The sequence below is a fragment of the Nerophis lumbriciformis genome, linkage group LG13 (assembly GCF_033978685.3).
Source record: "Nerophis lumbriciformis linkage group LG13, RoL_Nlum_v2.1, whole genome shotgun sequence".
NCBI classification, from domain to species: domain Eukaryota; kingdom Metazoa; phylum Chordata; class Actinopteri; order Syngnathiformes; family Syngnathidae; genus Nerophis; species Nerophis lumbriciformis.
This window is the reverse complement of record NC_084560.2, coordinates 26926298-26942920: the sequence shown is the minus strand read 5'-3', so window position 1 is coordinate 26942920 and position 16623 is coordinate 26926298. Positions and strand designations below refer to the sequence as shown.

General features: G+C 38.8%; 1 protein-coding gene across 2 annotated transcripts in view; it reads left to right on the top strand.

Annotated features, from left to right (window-relative positions):
- LOC133613687 (uncharacterized) overlaps window positions 1-16240 on the top strand; it is a 17158-nt gene extending 918 nt beyond the window's left edge. The window contains exons 2-7 of one of the 2 annotated variants that reach the window (XM_061971400.2): window positions 5331-5621; window positions 10142-10390; window positions 12338-12439; window positions 12522-12578; window positions 15232-15384; window positions 15480-16240. In XM_061971400.2, the coding sequence (XP_061827384.2) occupies window positions 5331-5621; window positions 10142-10390; window positions 12338-12439; window positions 12522-12578; window positions 15232-15384; window positions 15480-15916 (1289 nt within the window). In that variant the 3' untranslated portion in view covers window positions 15917-16240. The remainder of the gene's footprint in view (window positions 1-5330; window positions 5622-10141; window positions 10391-12337; window positions 12440-12521; window positions 12579-15231; window positions 15385-15479) is intronic. The other variant, XM_061971401.2, reaches the window with a different exon arrangement.
- The last annotated feature ends 383 nt before the right edge of the window (window positions 16241-16623 follow it).

Here is a 16623-nt window from a genome sequence, read left to right as displayed (position 1 = left end):
AATAAGGCGCTTTTGGTAGCCATCCACAAGCTTCTGGTTGAATTTTTGACCACTCCTCTTGACAAAATTGGTGCAGTTCAGCTAAATGTGTTGGTTTTCTGACATTGACTTGTTTCTTCAGCATTGTCCACACGGTTAAGTCAGGACTTTGGGAAGGCCATTCTAAAACCTTAATTCTTGGCTGATTTAGCCATTCCTTTACCACTTGTTGGGTAGGGGTGTAACGGTACACAACAATTTTGGTTCGGTACGTACCTCGGTTTAGAGGTCACGGTTCGGTTCATTTTTGGTACAGTAAGAAAACAACAAAATATAAATTTTGGGGTTTTTTATTTACCAAATTTGCAAAATCTTCCACCAAAAATATTTTTCTTTGTGGAATATTTGATGTGAAGTAATCGGAACCTTGGATAGGTCAATAATTCATAATAACATTGATTTTGATTCAATATTATGTTTTGAACAATGACAGTTTGGAAGAAAAAAAAAACAGCTTTGTTTTATTAGTCAACATTGCAACTTTTTCTAAATTACATTTAACCTTTTTTATTTCACTTTTGTTATGTTTTTGTTTATTTTAATAGTATTTTTAGAATGTGCCGTGGGCCTTTAAAACATTAGCTGTGGGCCGCAAATGGCCTCCGGGGCACACTTTTGACACCCCTGCTATAGATAATAAAAAATTAAATCTGATAAATCTATGGATAAAAAGCAGAGCCTGGCGACACATGTGCGTTTATCATAACTATCTCGCTCTCTCTGTCTCTGCCCCGCCCTCACGAATGCTGCTGCGCGCACAATTTGTTTTGTTTTTAACCCCTTCCTAACCCTGAACGTACATTGAAAATACACGCAACCCTAACTCAAAATGCCGGACATTTGAGGCATTTAAGAAACTCCGCCCTGACAGCTCCGCAAAAGAGGACATGTCCGGTGAAAAGAGGACGTATGGTCAGTCTATCGAAGCCTGTTAGCTGCTAGCATGCCGTGTGTTGTGCCTCAGTGTGCATTGTTTACACAACGTGCGTTACGCTACTTAATATGTCCGTGTGGAAACTCGTTCGGTACACCTCCGAACCGAACTGGAACCCCCGTACCGAAACGGTTCAATACAAATACACGTCCCGTTACACCCCTAGTTTGGGGTCATTGTCCTGTTGGAACACCCAACTGCGCCCAAGACCCAACCTCCGGGCTGATGATTTTAGGTTGTCTTGAAGAATTTGGAGGTAATCCGCCTTTTTCATTGTCCAATTTACTCTCTGTAAAGCACCAGTTCCATTGGCAGCAAAATAGGCCCAGAGCATAAAACTACCACCACCATACTTGACGGTAGGGTGGTGTTCCTGGGATTAAAGGCCTCACCTTTTCGCTTCCAAAAATATTGCTGAGTATTGTGGCCAAACAGCTCAATTTGTGTTTCATCTGACCACAGAACCAGCAGCAAACTTTAGATGAGCGTTAAGGTGTCGCTTCTGGAGCAAGAGCTTACTTCTTGCATGGTAGCTTTCAGTCCATGGCAATGCAAAACACGCTTGACTGTGGACACTGACACCTGTGTTCCAGCAGCTTCCAATTCATTGCAGTCCTGCTTTTTGGTAGTTCTCGGTTGACTCTTGATCATCCTGACCAATTTTCTCTCAGCAGCAGGTGATAGCTTGCGTTTTCTTCCTGATCGTGGCAGTGACAAAACTGTGCCATGCACTTTATACTTACAAACAATTATCTGCACAGTTGCTCTTGGGACCTTAAGCTGCTTTGAAATGGCTCCAAGTGACTTTGCTGACTTGTTCAAGTCAACGATTAGTTTTTTCAGATCTGTGCTGAGTTTTTTTTACTTTCCCATTGTCGCGTTTGTAACAGAGCCTAATGACTGCATCACATGAGCCCTATTTAAATGGGCTCAGAAGTCAACAGGTGTCGTCAATCATAATCACTCACATGAAGTTAAGAGGCCATGCCATGAAGCTAATTTGATTTGATTTTAACTTTTCTACATCACCAAAATAGATAATGTATGTTGCTGTATGTATACTTTTGACCCAGCAGATTTGGTCACATTTTCAGTAGACCCATAATAAATTCATAAAAGAACCAAACTTCATGAATGTTTTTTGTGACCAACAAGTATGTGCTCCATTCACTCTATCACAAAACAATAAGAGTTGTAGAAATTATTGGAAACTCAAGACAGCCATGACATTATGCTCTTTACAAGTGTATGTAAACTTTTGACCACAACTGTAGTATACCTTCTGCAGTACCTTGTAAAATCATAGTTAATACCTAAATAAATAATGTATTAAATGAGGATGAATTATACAGGTAAAAGCCAGTAAATTAGAATATTTTGAAAAACTTGATTTATTTCAGTAATTGCATTCAAAAGGTGTAACTTGTACATTATATTTATTCATTGCACACAGACTGATGCATTCAAATGTTTATTTCATTTAATTTTGATGATTTGAAGTGGCAACAAATGAAAATCCAAAATTCCGTGTGTCACAAAATTAGAATATTACTTAAGGCTAATATAAAAAAGGGATTTTTAGAAATGTTGGCCAACTGAAAAGTATGAAAATGAAAAATATGAGCATGTACAATACTCAATACTTGGTTGGAGCTCCTTTTGCCTCAATTACTGCGTTAATGCGGCGTGGCATGGAGTCGATGAGTTTCTGGCACTGCTCAGGTGTTATGAGAGCCCAGGTTGCTCTGATAGTGGCCTTCAACTCTTCTGCGTTTTTGGGTCTGGCATTCTGCATCTTCCTTTTCACAATACCCCACAGATTTTCTATGGGGCTAAGGTCCGGGGAGTTGGCGGGCCAATTTAGAACAGAAATACCATGGTCCGTAAACCAGGCACGGGTAGATTTTGCGCTGTGTGCAGGCGCCAAGTCCTGTTGGAACTTGAAATCTCCATCTCCATAGAGCAGGTCAGCAGCAGGAAGCATGAAGTGCTCTAAAACTTGCTGGTAGACGGCTGCGTTGACCCTGGATCTCAGGAAACAGAGTGGACCGACACCAGCAGATGACATGGCACCCCAAACCATCACTGATGGTGGAAACTTTACACTAGACTTCAGGCAACGTGGATCCTGTGCCTCTCCTGTCTTCCTCCAGACTCTGGGACCTCGATTTCCAAAGGAAATGCAAAATTTGCATGGTTGGGTGATGGTTTGGGGTGCCATGTCATCTGCTGGTGTCGGTCCACTCTGTTTCCTGAGATCCAGGGTCAACGCAGCCGTCTACCAGCAAGTTTTAGAGCACTTCATGCTTCCTGCTGCTGACCTGTTCTATGGAGATGGAGATTTCAAGTTCCAACAGGACTTGGCGCCTGCACACAGCGCAAAATCTACCCGTGCCTGGTTTATGGACCATGGTATTTCTGTTCTAAATTGGCCCGCCAACTCCCCTGACCTTAGCCCCATAGAAAATCTGTGGGGTATTGTGAAAAGGAAGATGCAGAATGCCAGACCCAAAAACGCAGAAGAGTTGAAGGCCACTATCAGAGCAACCTGGGCTCTCATAACACCTGAGCAGTGCCAGAAACTCATCGACTCCATGCCACGCCGCATTAACGCAGTAATTGAGGCAAAAGGAGCTCCAACCAAGTATTGAGTATTGTACATGCTCATATTTTTCATTTTCATACTTTTCAGTTGGCCAACATTTCTAAAAATCCCTTTTTTGTATTAGCCTTAAGTAATATTCTAATTTTGTGACACACGGAATTTTGGATTTTCATTTGTTGCCACTTCAAATCATCAAAATTAAATGAAATAAACATTTGAATGCATCAGTCTGTGTGCAATGAATAAATATAATGTACAAGTTACACCTTTTGAATGCAATTACTGAAATAAATCAAGTTTTTCAAAATATTCTAATTTACTGGCTTTTACCTGTATTAGTCCCTTCTGCTTCTTGCACAGACTTTACTTAAAAAGGAACTGCACTTTTTGGGGGAATTGATCATTGACAATCCTTATGTAAGACAAGCACACATAAAAAATGTTTATATGCAATTTTTTTGGGGGGCATTCTAACTCTTAAATAAATGCTCAGAGTCAAAGGGAGTCCGTCTATTCTGCCTATAAAGCCCTTAAATAGACATCCAAACACGTTTATCAACGTTTTATATACACACTGTAAGTATATGTGTAAAGTAGTAACAGGCACATTCATAATAACAAGTAGTATTTATTTATTTTGCTCATTTTAAGCATATGGCGGCGCATTAATTTAAAAAGAGCATCACTTTGGCTTTTCCTTCAACATCATCACTGATTACTGCTCTGAGACCCTAACAAACATAATAAAACATCTCTTACTGTTCTATGTCTGCCTTCACTGGGGTGCCGACTGTTAGGCTGTTGATATATTCCCGTTTAGATGAAGAATGATTCATAATCCTCGCCAAAAAATAAGGGGGGTGGAAAAAAAGCGTATTTTTCGCCATTTCCAGGTCTAAGTTGACTGTCAAAGTGTACCAACTTCTCAGTTCATGTCCACATCCTTCTACTATCAAGGTGAGAGACATGATTTATAATATAGAATTCACTTTCACAAGCTCCAAGGCGAGAAAGCAGCTCCCCAGCTCATGATGTTAACGCCGCAGCATAGGGAAGTTACTGCTAAATGTAGGTCTTAACGTTAGCGCTTATAATAACAATATTACTAATACTCTGTTAATATTCAGGTCACGAAATGTAAATGGAGTATCAGTGGCGCTTTTTGGATGGGTATTTTTTTTTATGTTTTACGTACACAATGGCTCCCATTGGCTCTGTTGTAAGCGGACTTTTATTTACGAATTGAAATGCAATAAAAAACGTGTTCTTTTCTCTCATAAGGATTGTGAATTTTGGCAAAATTCCAAATGCATATATATATAATTTATATATATATATATTTATTTATATATGCAGCTTATTTTTATCCTGCACTACCATGAGCTTATGTAACAACATTTTGTTCTTATCTGTGCTGTAAAGTTCAAATTTGAATGACAATAAAAAGGAAGTCTAAGTCTCTAAGTCTAGTCTAAGTCTAAGTTGCCCAGTAACGTGTGAATGTGATGTGATTGCTTAAATGCCTCACTCTGTTCAATCCATAATTATACGCCACATATTGATATGCCTGCATGGATATTTTTTAATTCAAAAATGTCCCCGAGTTCATATTTACCCTCTCTGTTGTGAGAGCTCTAGCTCATTTTATCATCTATTATGACACCTCAAAAGGTGTTAATGTCAATACCGTCTTTTTGTATTTGCACTTGAGTGTCTTTTCTGCAGATTGAATTATTCGCCGCTCTTTCACAGTTTCTGCACAGGTTGTGAAATACGCCCTTAAGGGTCAGGAGATAAACTTGGTGCCGTCTATATTTGGACAACCCGATGACATTCTCTGGAAACACAATGGCAAGAAGGTGGTATTTTTCGATGGCATGGAGGAGTTTGTGTTCCCTCCGTACGAGGACAGACTCACTCTGGACTGGGCCTCTGCAGAACTTACCATCAAAGAGACCTTGTATGAAGACAGTGGGAACTATGAACTGGAAGTGAAAGTATACAAGGAGGTGCATCGCTCACAGTATACATGGGAACTTATAGGTAACGTTACCTTTCTCTCTTAAGCCCTTTCTACACTAAGCCGGCTAAGGTTATCCAGGGTAAATCCCACCTAACCTTATCCTTGTCCACACACACAATGGTCGTTTAAGACTCCCTCCCCGCCACGTCCGCCGGCGCAACGCGACTTAGTACGCATGCGCGGAAAATGCGCACCTCATAGTCACCTCCAGTATTGCTTTGTGTGCAAATTTTAAAATTATCCAGTGTTGTGGTATTTCAATTAACTGGAATCCAGTGTGCTGTGGGGACCTATTGTAGTGAATCACACCTGAGACATCATAAATTAATGACATCTTTAACGGATATGTGTAAGTAAACAATGTGGTAAAGAACATTTTACAACAATTAATCTAGCGATCTAGATATCTGGTCAGGACAGTCCTCACTCTTTTACCTTCACCTTCATTTTCCATTCATTTTTGGTGACTTTATATACTCTGGACCTAAACGTCGAGTCCGCGACATACATGGCGGACAATAACTGATACAGTCTGCTTTGCCTGACCAAATGCATTCAATGTGTTCCGTAGTTTTCCCTCGACGGCCAGGTAATACAAAGCACACGCTACCTTTTTTTTTTTTTTTTTTTTTTTTTTTTTTTTAAATCACATCCACGGGAACCTGCATTCTCGTTGTCTCTCCTCCGACAAATGGACAAAGTTTTTCGGTAAGTAGAATCACAGCTGACCTGGACATTAGAAAGTTATCTTGCCGTCTGAGAAGTGTTGTATCCCAAATATCTGCAATCGCTTTCTCTTAAGGTATTCATGTGTGATTTCCACAAGCGTCTGTACAGACGGAAGGAGAAACACGGGCATGTTTGGATGACTCGTCTCTATATCTCCAGTGGTTAGCTCCGAGTTACGAAACCGCTTTATTATGAAGCTGGCTGTGGCGCGTTCTTTCTGGCGTCACTTCCTGTGTGAGGGGTGGTATTTCTGGCGTCACTTCCTCTTCGAACTCAGTTTGTAAACGATCAATGAGTCCATACAAATCTAAGAGCCGGAGTTTCAAGAAATAGACGGCACACTTACCCGTGTAAAAAATTGTCCGAGGAGGGGGACCTTAAACGATGGTTTAGTGTGGCTGAAACAGGGCTTAGGCTAAATAATTATTCGTTTAGGGGTTTTCCGGCTTAGTGTAGACATAGCCTTGATGTGTGGAATTGCTGCATCGGCGTAAACAAGCTAGATTTTGTCACTTCCAATATACTATCGTGGGAACTTTGACACATATATCAATTTGTTCAAAAACACTATACAATGTGACCCCTAATAGATCATCCTTGAAAGAAATTCAAATACCCACCTTACTAACGTCGCTTCATCCACATTTGGGTTGTGTGATAAACAAGACTTACATATATATCATTATGTCGTGGTAATGCATGTTGATGTCGCGCAATTTTAGAGCAAAAAGCGATCAAATGCACTGTAGCATTATCACTAGCGGCTAATGTTCCTCCACAGCAACCATCGCCTCCATGGCGGAAAATAAACTACTTTTAATTAGTTTCAGTATAATCACTGGTGGATGAGGAGTAGTTAAAACATGTTACGCTACACATACACTGCAGGAGAATATAGGAGGAGAAGTAGCAGAGGTCTTAAATGTAAACAAAAGTGAACAAACCAAGTACAATATTATTTTGCCAATATTTCAGTGGTTAGATCGATCATTTTCTATTATCAAAAAAATCTCATGTTTTTGTTGTTGTTTACAAACTCAGAAAATAAGTCCCTGGACACACACCAAAGGACTTCAATCAGAGCCAATAGTAGGCAATAATGTAAATATTGCTAATATTACTCCATCCTGTGTTTTTGTATTATTATAATTCTGATTAAAAATGGAATCACTTAGTATCAGCATTGGTTTGACCAATACTGCCCCAAATGTGTAGTGTCAAACCAATCTAATGTAACGTATCGCCCCCAAAAAAATACAAGAATAGGGGCTTATTATATTTTCACATACGGTAAGTGTAGATAGAACCATGTTACAATAGAAAGTAACCAGATATTGACAGTAAATTAACAACAGTTTTGAGAAAATAACACGACTGGAAATGACGCAATATGTTACTGCATAAATCAGCAGCCAAATTGGGAGCCTTTGTAACCCGTTTTGAAAGCAATATAATATTTATACATCAAATAATATAATGTGATCTATATTGTTACTGGTGGAGGTGGCAAAAAATATTGCGATATACATTTTCGGCCATATAGCCCGTCCCTACGCATTATGCATGTATACATACTTTTTACACTAGATTATCAGTAATTGCTTAGACATGGAGGAGTAGGATTAAACACAGTGGTACATCAACCTACGAGAACATTGCGTTCCACGACCACGCTTATAACTCAGAATACTCGTTCCTTAAAGCAGCTCCGCCCTTTGAAATTAATGGAAATTAATTTTGTCCGTGATTTGTCCTCCCAAAACAGCACAATTATCATTTCTTTTAAAAAGAAAACAAACCCTTTTAGATTGTTTGGAAAAACAATACAATAGTAATAGAAACAACTACAGTACAGTAGTTTTATAAATGTAACAGAGTAGGTGCAAAATTCCAATGGCCATGTCTTCCATGAACGCTATTTTTCATTTTGTAATACAGTAATCATTATGTAAAACATTAACATATTGCAGCAGACTGAAGAGGACTTTGAAAACCTGTTTTGCCCTAACACTAGATCCAACATGTACTAAGTTATCAAAGAGGGAAGGCTGCTCAATCAGGCTGAGAGTAATGGTGTTAAAAAAGCGGATATTACTCATTATGCTATCTCACACAATCAATGTTGTGGTAGGGAATAGTTGACGCTTTTCAGGGGATGTGCTGGGATTAGGGTTGCACGGTATACCGGTATTAGTATAGCACCGTGATACTAATGAATCATATTCGGTACTAGACCACCTCTAAAAAGTACCGGTCTCCCATCTCCATCGTCGTCACCTCGTGTCATTGCTGGTTTACGAGCAGACGAGCATGTTCGGCAGCGCACCATCACGGAGTACTTACAAGCAGACACAGTGTGTAGACAGAAAAGGGAGAACAGATGCATTTTGGCTTAAAAACTAAAAATAAAGGTGAAGTTATAACACTGAAACACCCTCAGGAAGAGGTGCTTTAAGACATGGATAGCTACCTAGCGGCTAAAGTCCATCCGCAGTCTGCAGTGTTGTAGCTAAATCACTAATCCTCGCCTCCATGGCGACAAATAAAGTAAGTTTCTTACAAGTATCATCCCTGCAGGACGAGGAATAGCTAAACATGCTTCACTACACACCGTAGCCCACCGGCATCAAAATGTAAACATACGCTATTGGTGGATCTACACCTAACATCCACTGTAATGATACCAAGTACAAAAGCGTATCTACTCGATACTACTATGATTACATTGATATGTTTTGGCATCACAACATCTTCTTTCGTTTTTTGTATATTATGTTTATAAACTCAGGAAATACATCCCTGGACACATGAGGACTTTGAATATGACCAATGTATGATCCTCTAACGACTTGGTATCTTATTGATACCCAAATTTGTGGTATCATCCAAAACTAATGTAAAGTATCAAACAACAGAAGAAAAAGTGATCATTACATTAACAGAAGTGTAGATAAAACATGTTAAGAGAAAATAATCAGATATTAACAGTAAATTAACAAGTAGATTAATGATTAATGTTCTACCACTTGTCCTTAATAATTTTGACAAAATAATAGAATGGAAAATGACACGATGTGTTACTGCATATGTCAGCAGACTAAAGTAGGAGCCCTTGTTTGCTTACTTACTACTAAAAGACAAGTTTTCTTGTATGTTCACTATTTTATTTAAGGACAAACTTGCAATAAGAAACATATGTTTAATGTACCCTAAGATTTTTTGTTAAAATAAAGGCAATATTGCAATTTTTTGTGGTTCCCTTTATTTAGAAATGTATCAAAAAGTACCGAAAAGTACCAAAATACATTTTGGTACCGGTACCAAAATATTGGTATCAGGACAACACTAGCTTGGACCGTTACTCGTTCGTAGCAGCAAAGCAACAGACCCCGTGGAGGAGCATACCTCAGCAGCAGGACGAGGATGTCGGCAGGAAGGCTGCTCAAGGTTTGGCTTCCGATGGTTGGAAAACAAAGTTATTTCCATCACTGTGGCATTTGCTACGCCAACTAGCAGGTAGGAGGCTTGCATCTTAAATTAGTCTCGCAATTTAAAGCATTACAAAAAGCCGCAAGACACCTCGTACATCCATCCATCCATTTTCTACCGCTTGTCCCGTTCGGGGTCGCGGTATCTCAAAATACTCTTAAGTTAAGATACTAGTACATTCAAGTACCACATACTTCAATGTAACGCATGTTCTAGAACACTACCAGCACTATACACTTGTTTGGCGTTTTATTCTAGAATTGCTCTGTCAATTTTTTTATCAATAATAACTTTTTTTTTTTTTCCATGTGTTTGTTTACAGACAAAGTAGCCACACCTGTCGTATCCTGTGAGATGAGCGACACAAAGCAGGCGACGCTAGTGTGCTCAACAGAGTCCAAACATCCTGATTTATTAGAGTTTAAGTGGAGCTCACATGGAATCAAGCAAACTGGACCGAATGTAACAATTACTCTCAAGGATGAAGATGATGATCAAGTTTATCATTGTGATGTCAGCAACCCTCTAAGCAACGAAACGGTTTCATTTACTGCTAAGGACTGCTTTCTGGGTAATTAATATCATTATGTCAGTTGTCGAAATGCAGTGCACTACTTTGCTGCAACTAGGGTTGTACGGTATACCGCTATTGGTATAGTACCGCGATACTAATGAATCATATTCGGTACTATGCCTTAATCCTGGTCTCCATGACGACAAATAAAGTAAGTTTCTTACAAATATCATTTCTGCAGGACAAGGAATATTTAAACATGCTTCACTACACTGTAGCTCACTGACGTCACAATGTAGACAAACGCCATTGGTGGATCTACACCTGACATCCATTGTAATGATACCAAGTACAGGAGCGCATTTAGTTGATACTACTATGATTACATCGATATTTTTTAGCATCACAAAGTCTTTTTTTAGTTTAAAAAATATATATATATTATGTTTATAAACTCAGGAAATATGTCCCTGGACACATGAGGACTTTGAATATGACCAATGTATGATCCTGTACTTGGCATCGGATTAGACTTAGACTTAGACAAACTTTAATGATCCACAAGGGAAATTGTTCAACATTGATACCTAAATTTGTGGTATCATCCAAAACTAATGTAAAGCATCCAAACAACAGAAGAATAAGTGATTATTACATGTGAACAGAGGTGTAGATAGAACATGTTGAAAGAGAAAGTGGGCGGCATGGCGTAGTGGGTAGAGCAACCGTGCCAGAAACCTGAGGGTTGCAGGTTCGCTCCCCGCCTCTTACCATCCAAAAATCGCTGCCGTTGTGTCCTTGGGCGGGACACTTTACCCTTTGCCCCCGGTGCCACTCACACCGGTGAATTGAATGATGAATGATAGGTGGTGGTCGGAGGGGCCGTTGGCGCAAATTGCAGCCACGCTTCAGTCAGTCTACCCCAGGGCAGCTGTGGCTATGAAAGTAGCTTACCACCACCAGGTGTGAATGATTGATGGGTTCTACATGTAAAGCGACTTTGGGTACTTAGAAAAGCGCTATATAAATCCCAGTTATTATTAAAGTAAACACAATTTTAACAGTAAATGAACAAGTAGATTAATAATCAATTTTTACAGCTTGTCCGTCATAATTTAGAAAAAATAATAGAATGAGAAATGACACAATATGTTACTGCATACATCAGCAGACTAATTAGGAGCCGTTGTTTGCTTACTTACTACTAAAAGACAAGTTGTCTTGTTAGTTCTATTTTATTTAAGGACAAACTTGCAATAAGAAACATATGTTTAATGTACCCTAAGATTTGTTTTGTTAAAATAAAGCCAATAATGCAATTTTTTGTGGTTCCCTTTATTTAGAAAAGTACCAAAAAACATTTTGGTACCTGTACCAAAATATTGGAATCGGGACAACACTAGCTGCAAGCAGCAGAGGCACTGCCGACTTGTAACTATTTTTAAAAGTCAGTTAGTCAACGAAAGTTACATCCACACATACTTCCCTTAGAGCGCAATAATTAGAAAAATGGAAACAGGTGTTCAAGACAAAATTTCATGACCCCCTTTTAAAATCATTTAAAAAAAGAATAAATAATAAGCTCCACATTGGCTTTTTATGATTTTCACACGATAAAATGTGCCTGTTTGTGAGCACCAAGTGTGAGAAAAATCTATCATGTACCTCACTTGTTTGCTCCACCTTTGAGAGAAGAGGCGGTCAAATGGTTGCTTTTTAAAGTTCCAGGTTATTATGACGTCATGAAGGAAAGCTTTCATTCTTCATGGTCGTGTTACAGTACAGCCTTTAAGCAAACCCCTAGCAAGATGAGCCCGTCCGGCGTGTACGTCCACCACTTTGCAGAGGACAGCTTTGTCAAAATCAGGCCTTACTACACATCTCAAAATAAAAACCTATAGCTCTGTCAGTTAGCTACACACGCTGGAGCCCAAATGATGCTTGCACATTATTTGGATGCTATTTTGACTGAGGCGGTGTTATGAGTTCCGTATTTCTGTGCAGAAAAAAGATTAGCAGTTCTACTGGCTGTCATCTTTGCTGTCATTTTTGCTGTCTTGATTCTTCTCGTCATGCTGGGCTACATGTTTCGCAAAAGACTTCGAGGTAAAAAAACATGCCTGGAACCTTTGCTGTCTTTTTCCATAAAAAAAAAAAAAAAAAGTTACTTTTCTGTTTGTTCTTGCAGCATGTTTTGAAAATACAAAGAAAGGAGTTTTAAAAACAGGACCGAGTGCAACAGAAGGTATGATACATCAACACTAAGGGCCTGATATACTATAGACCAGGGGTGTCAAACTCATTTTAGATCGGGGGCCACATGGAGAAAAATCTACTCCCAAGCAGGCCAGACTGGTAAAATCACGGCACGATAACTTAAAAATAAAGACAACTTCAGATCTTTGTTTAAAAATAGAACAAGCACATTCTGAAAATGTACACATCATAATTTTGTTGTGTTTTTTTTTACACTTACATGTTGCGGTTAATAGTATTCTGTCTCTTTGTCGTTATTTATATTTCTGAATAAATGATGTGATAATGTTCATCAGTCAACTCATTGGTGTTAATTTTCAATCCATCAAAAATAAATTACAGTATGTTATTTATGCAGTTTGATCATTTTCCTTGACTGATGTACTAACATCATGTGGTTTATTTTGTACATATGTAGCATCATCTACAAAGATACAAATACTTGCTATTGCGACATCCAGTGGACACATTTAGAACAGCCGTTTCATTCATTCAAAATTTTCAGGTAAATTTTTATACTTAGCAAACTCATCTTGCGGGCCGGATAAAACCTGTTCGCGGGCCTGATCCGGCCCTCGGGCCGTACGTTTGACACCCCTGCTGTAGACTATAAACACCTGCTAAATTGGTAGCGCGTGCAAAGCTGATGTACGAAGCTCATGCGCTGAGGATTGTGTCTCTTAAGTGTGCAGAATAAGAACACAATCTATTAAGCATTTGTCTTCCTGAATATGCAGAATATATGACGATTATCAAAATGCCCACAATATTGGGAGGAGAAAATGCAAATATGATTATTTAGCAAACAGTGTTTTGTCAAGACTAAAACTGTTCTGCGGGAGCTGTTTTAGGTCTTTATTTAGCATGTCTATTAGAGGTGGGGGAAATAATAGATTTTCAGATGCATGGCAATTCAGACATGGACGATTATAAAATCGATAGTAAACATCAATAATCAATGTATTTATTGTAAATAAAGTAATGCAGACAATGCTAAAAACCGACAAGCTACTTTATAATAAGGCTCTTATGTTCCAGTTTTGCACACATTTTCATTAATTTAATAATTGTGGGAATTAATTTAACAGTTTTTTATAAATGCAGTTTTTTTTAAGTTGCAAGTGATTTAGTGAAACAAAAAGAAATGCAGAACTGCATCATTATACATAAATTAAAGATGCATCAATAATAGATTTTTAATCGAATCGTAGCTCCTGAATAAGATTCAAATTGTGAGGTGCCCAAAGATTCCCTCCTCTAATATCTATAACATTAGAGCCATTGCGCGGAAATGGCTGTGAGAAAGGAGGCGATTGTGCCGCAGCTCTGTTCTACTTACGCTTGTTAACATATATGGACTGAAAAAAATACAAATATTAGACGTAACTGTCCATTCAACAATAGTATTTTCTAAAACAAATTAAATTGATGCGTTGGTGTCTGCAAGATTTTAATTTTTTATTTTTTTTTAACTGACATTTGTTTTTTCATACAGTATATATTAAAACAAAATCGTTCATTATGTATTATCATTTTCCAGCGCACGCTCACAGTTAACAGTTAGTGCCAGCCTCACCCAGGGTGCACCTTCAGTGTGCTATACAAATGGGTTCCATTGTACATACTAAAATGCCAATAACAAACAAGTTAGTTTATTATATACACACATACACACACTCACACATATATATTTGTATGCACATACATACATATACAGTCGTGGTCAAAAGTTTACATACACTTGTAAAGAACATAATGTCATGGCTGTCTTGAATTTCCAATCATTTCTACAACTCTTATTTTTTGTGATAGAGTGATTGGAGCACATACTTGTTGGTCACAAAAAACATTCATGAAGTATGGTTCTTTTATGAATGTATTATGGGTGTAAATCAGGCTAGAATTAAGGTTTTTGACTTAAATGTGTGGACAATGCTGAAGAAACAAGTCCATGTCAGAAAACCAACAAATTTAGCTGAACTGCACCAATTTTGTCAAAAGGAGTGGTCAAAAGTTCATTCAGAAGCTTGTGGATGGCTACCAAAAGCACCTTATTGCAGTGAAACTTGCCAAGGGACATGTAACCAAATATTAACATTGCTGTATGTATACTTTTGACCCAGCAGATTTGGTCACATTTTCAGTAGACCCATAATAAATTCATAAAAGAACCAAACTTCATGAATGTTTTTTGTGACCAACAAGTATGTGCTCCAATCACTCTATCACAAAAATATAAGAGTTGTAGAAATGTTTGGAAACTCAAGACAGCCATGACATTATGTTCTTTACAAGTGTATGTAAACTTTTGACCACGACTGTACATGTTTGCTGCATGTTTGAAAACATAGCAAAACACCACAGGGTGAAGCATGATAATAATGTGCAGTAAATGGGGGTCTGCATGGTGAACAGCACGTAGTACACACAGAAATGTCATTTAGATAAGGCGGTCTTGCACCAGTTATCAATTTTACACGCAGTCCTAGTAAATCACACGTAACACGCCCACTAAAAGTACACGCAATTTTGTAGTTTGCACACGCTGTTTAGCATGTGTTATTTGGATCTTAGTATATCAGGCCCTAAGTCCTTTAAACCAAGCATTCCCGCCGGGCAACATTTCCTTTTGTTGTTACAAGTTTCAGAGTCAAGTCAGGGCGATGAAAGCACATACTTCCTGGAAGGAGCACCCACGCTTCCCTCCGATCAGAGGCTTCGCCCTTTGATTCCAACTGACTGGGTTGATCCGGCTCAGGGCAGCGAAGAAAAGCTGGACTCAAACGCTATACAACGTACAGTGTTCTGTGTTCATCGCGTTCTGTTTAACTCCTTGTGTTGTGTTTGAGGCAACTATTGATATTTGGTTATTTAATATTTTGTGCTTTAGGGTCGAACAAGGAGTTGACTGGGGATGAGGGAGTGGAGTCAGACGCAGCTATTGGCCTCACTGCTTCATCCACTGATCCACTTCATTCCTCAAACATGAACTCCTCTTCGGAACTAGAGAACGCTGAATCTCAGCAGGTTACACCAGAAGTCACCACAAAGGTAGAAGACGACTCACCTGCAGCAAAGAGGTCTTCCCACGAGGAGAAAGATTCAGAAGAAGAAGAAGCAGCAGCAGAAACTGGTCAGGAACCGGTTTCAAACACGACAAGCAGAGGCGAGGACCAACAGGAAAGAGGAACGTCGGCCTGTGAGGAGGAAACACAGTTCAATAGTGAAGATGACGAGGGGATAGCAGATGAGTATCAGAGTGAGACCACCTCTCGTCATTCTCTGACTGACACACCAAGCCACAGGAAAACGAATGAAGACTGCTAACTTTGCCACTGGAAACAACCAAGTTTGTATTTGGGGAAACTTTTGATTCTACGAACGCCAAGCCAAATTGAGCAAATCCTGAACTCAGTGTTTGAAAGTACGACTGATAAGACAAATAACCACTATCGATAGTATGACATTTTAAGTTGTGCATTAATCATTCTGTGAGTAGCTACTCACGTATACAGCAATAGTGTTAGAATAGGCTAATGTAAAGCTGTTTACTACAGTATGTATTTTTATGCACTAATTCAATTATAGATGAATGTATGCATTTTTTCTACAAAATTGTCATATGCAATGAGTTTAAAAAAATGAATTATCTCAGGTTGTATTCTTCATTTATCAGCCAGTGTTTGAGACATAATACAGAGGGTACCTTGCACCTCAAGTTTTGTGGTATATAAGCTGTCTCTCGGCTATTAAAGGTTTAGGTTGTACTATGACCAAAATACCAGTGTGAATGCTCAGCGATGTCAAATTGGCATTTACATTAAACAAAACCCAAAGAAAATGTAAGAATACTATTTTGGTAGAAACAGTGGGCCCTATTCAGCAATATGTTCCTAACATTTCCTCTTATCTTTCTTCCTAAGAGGAGTCCATTAAAATTCATGACGTGTTCTTCAACGCCCAAATTGTTCCCACCTGCTGTTCTTAAATTGCTGAATGCCAAATGGTTAGGGTGTGCGTGTCTGTCATAATTT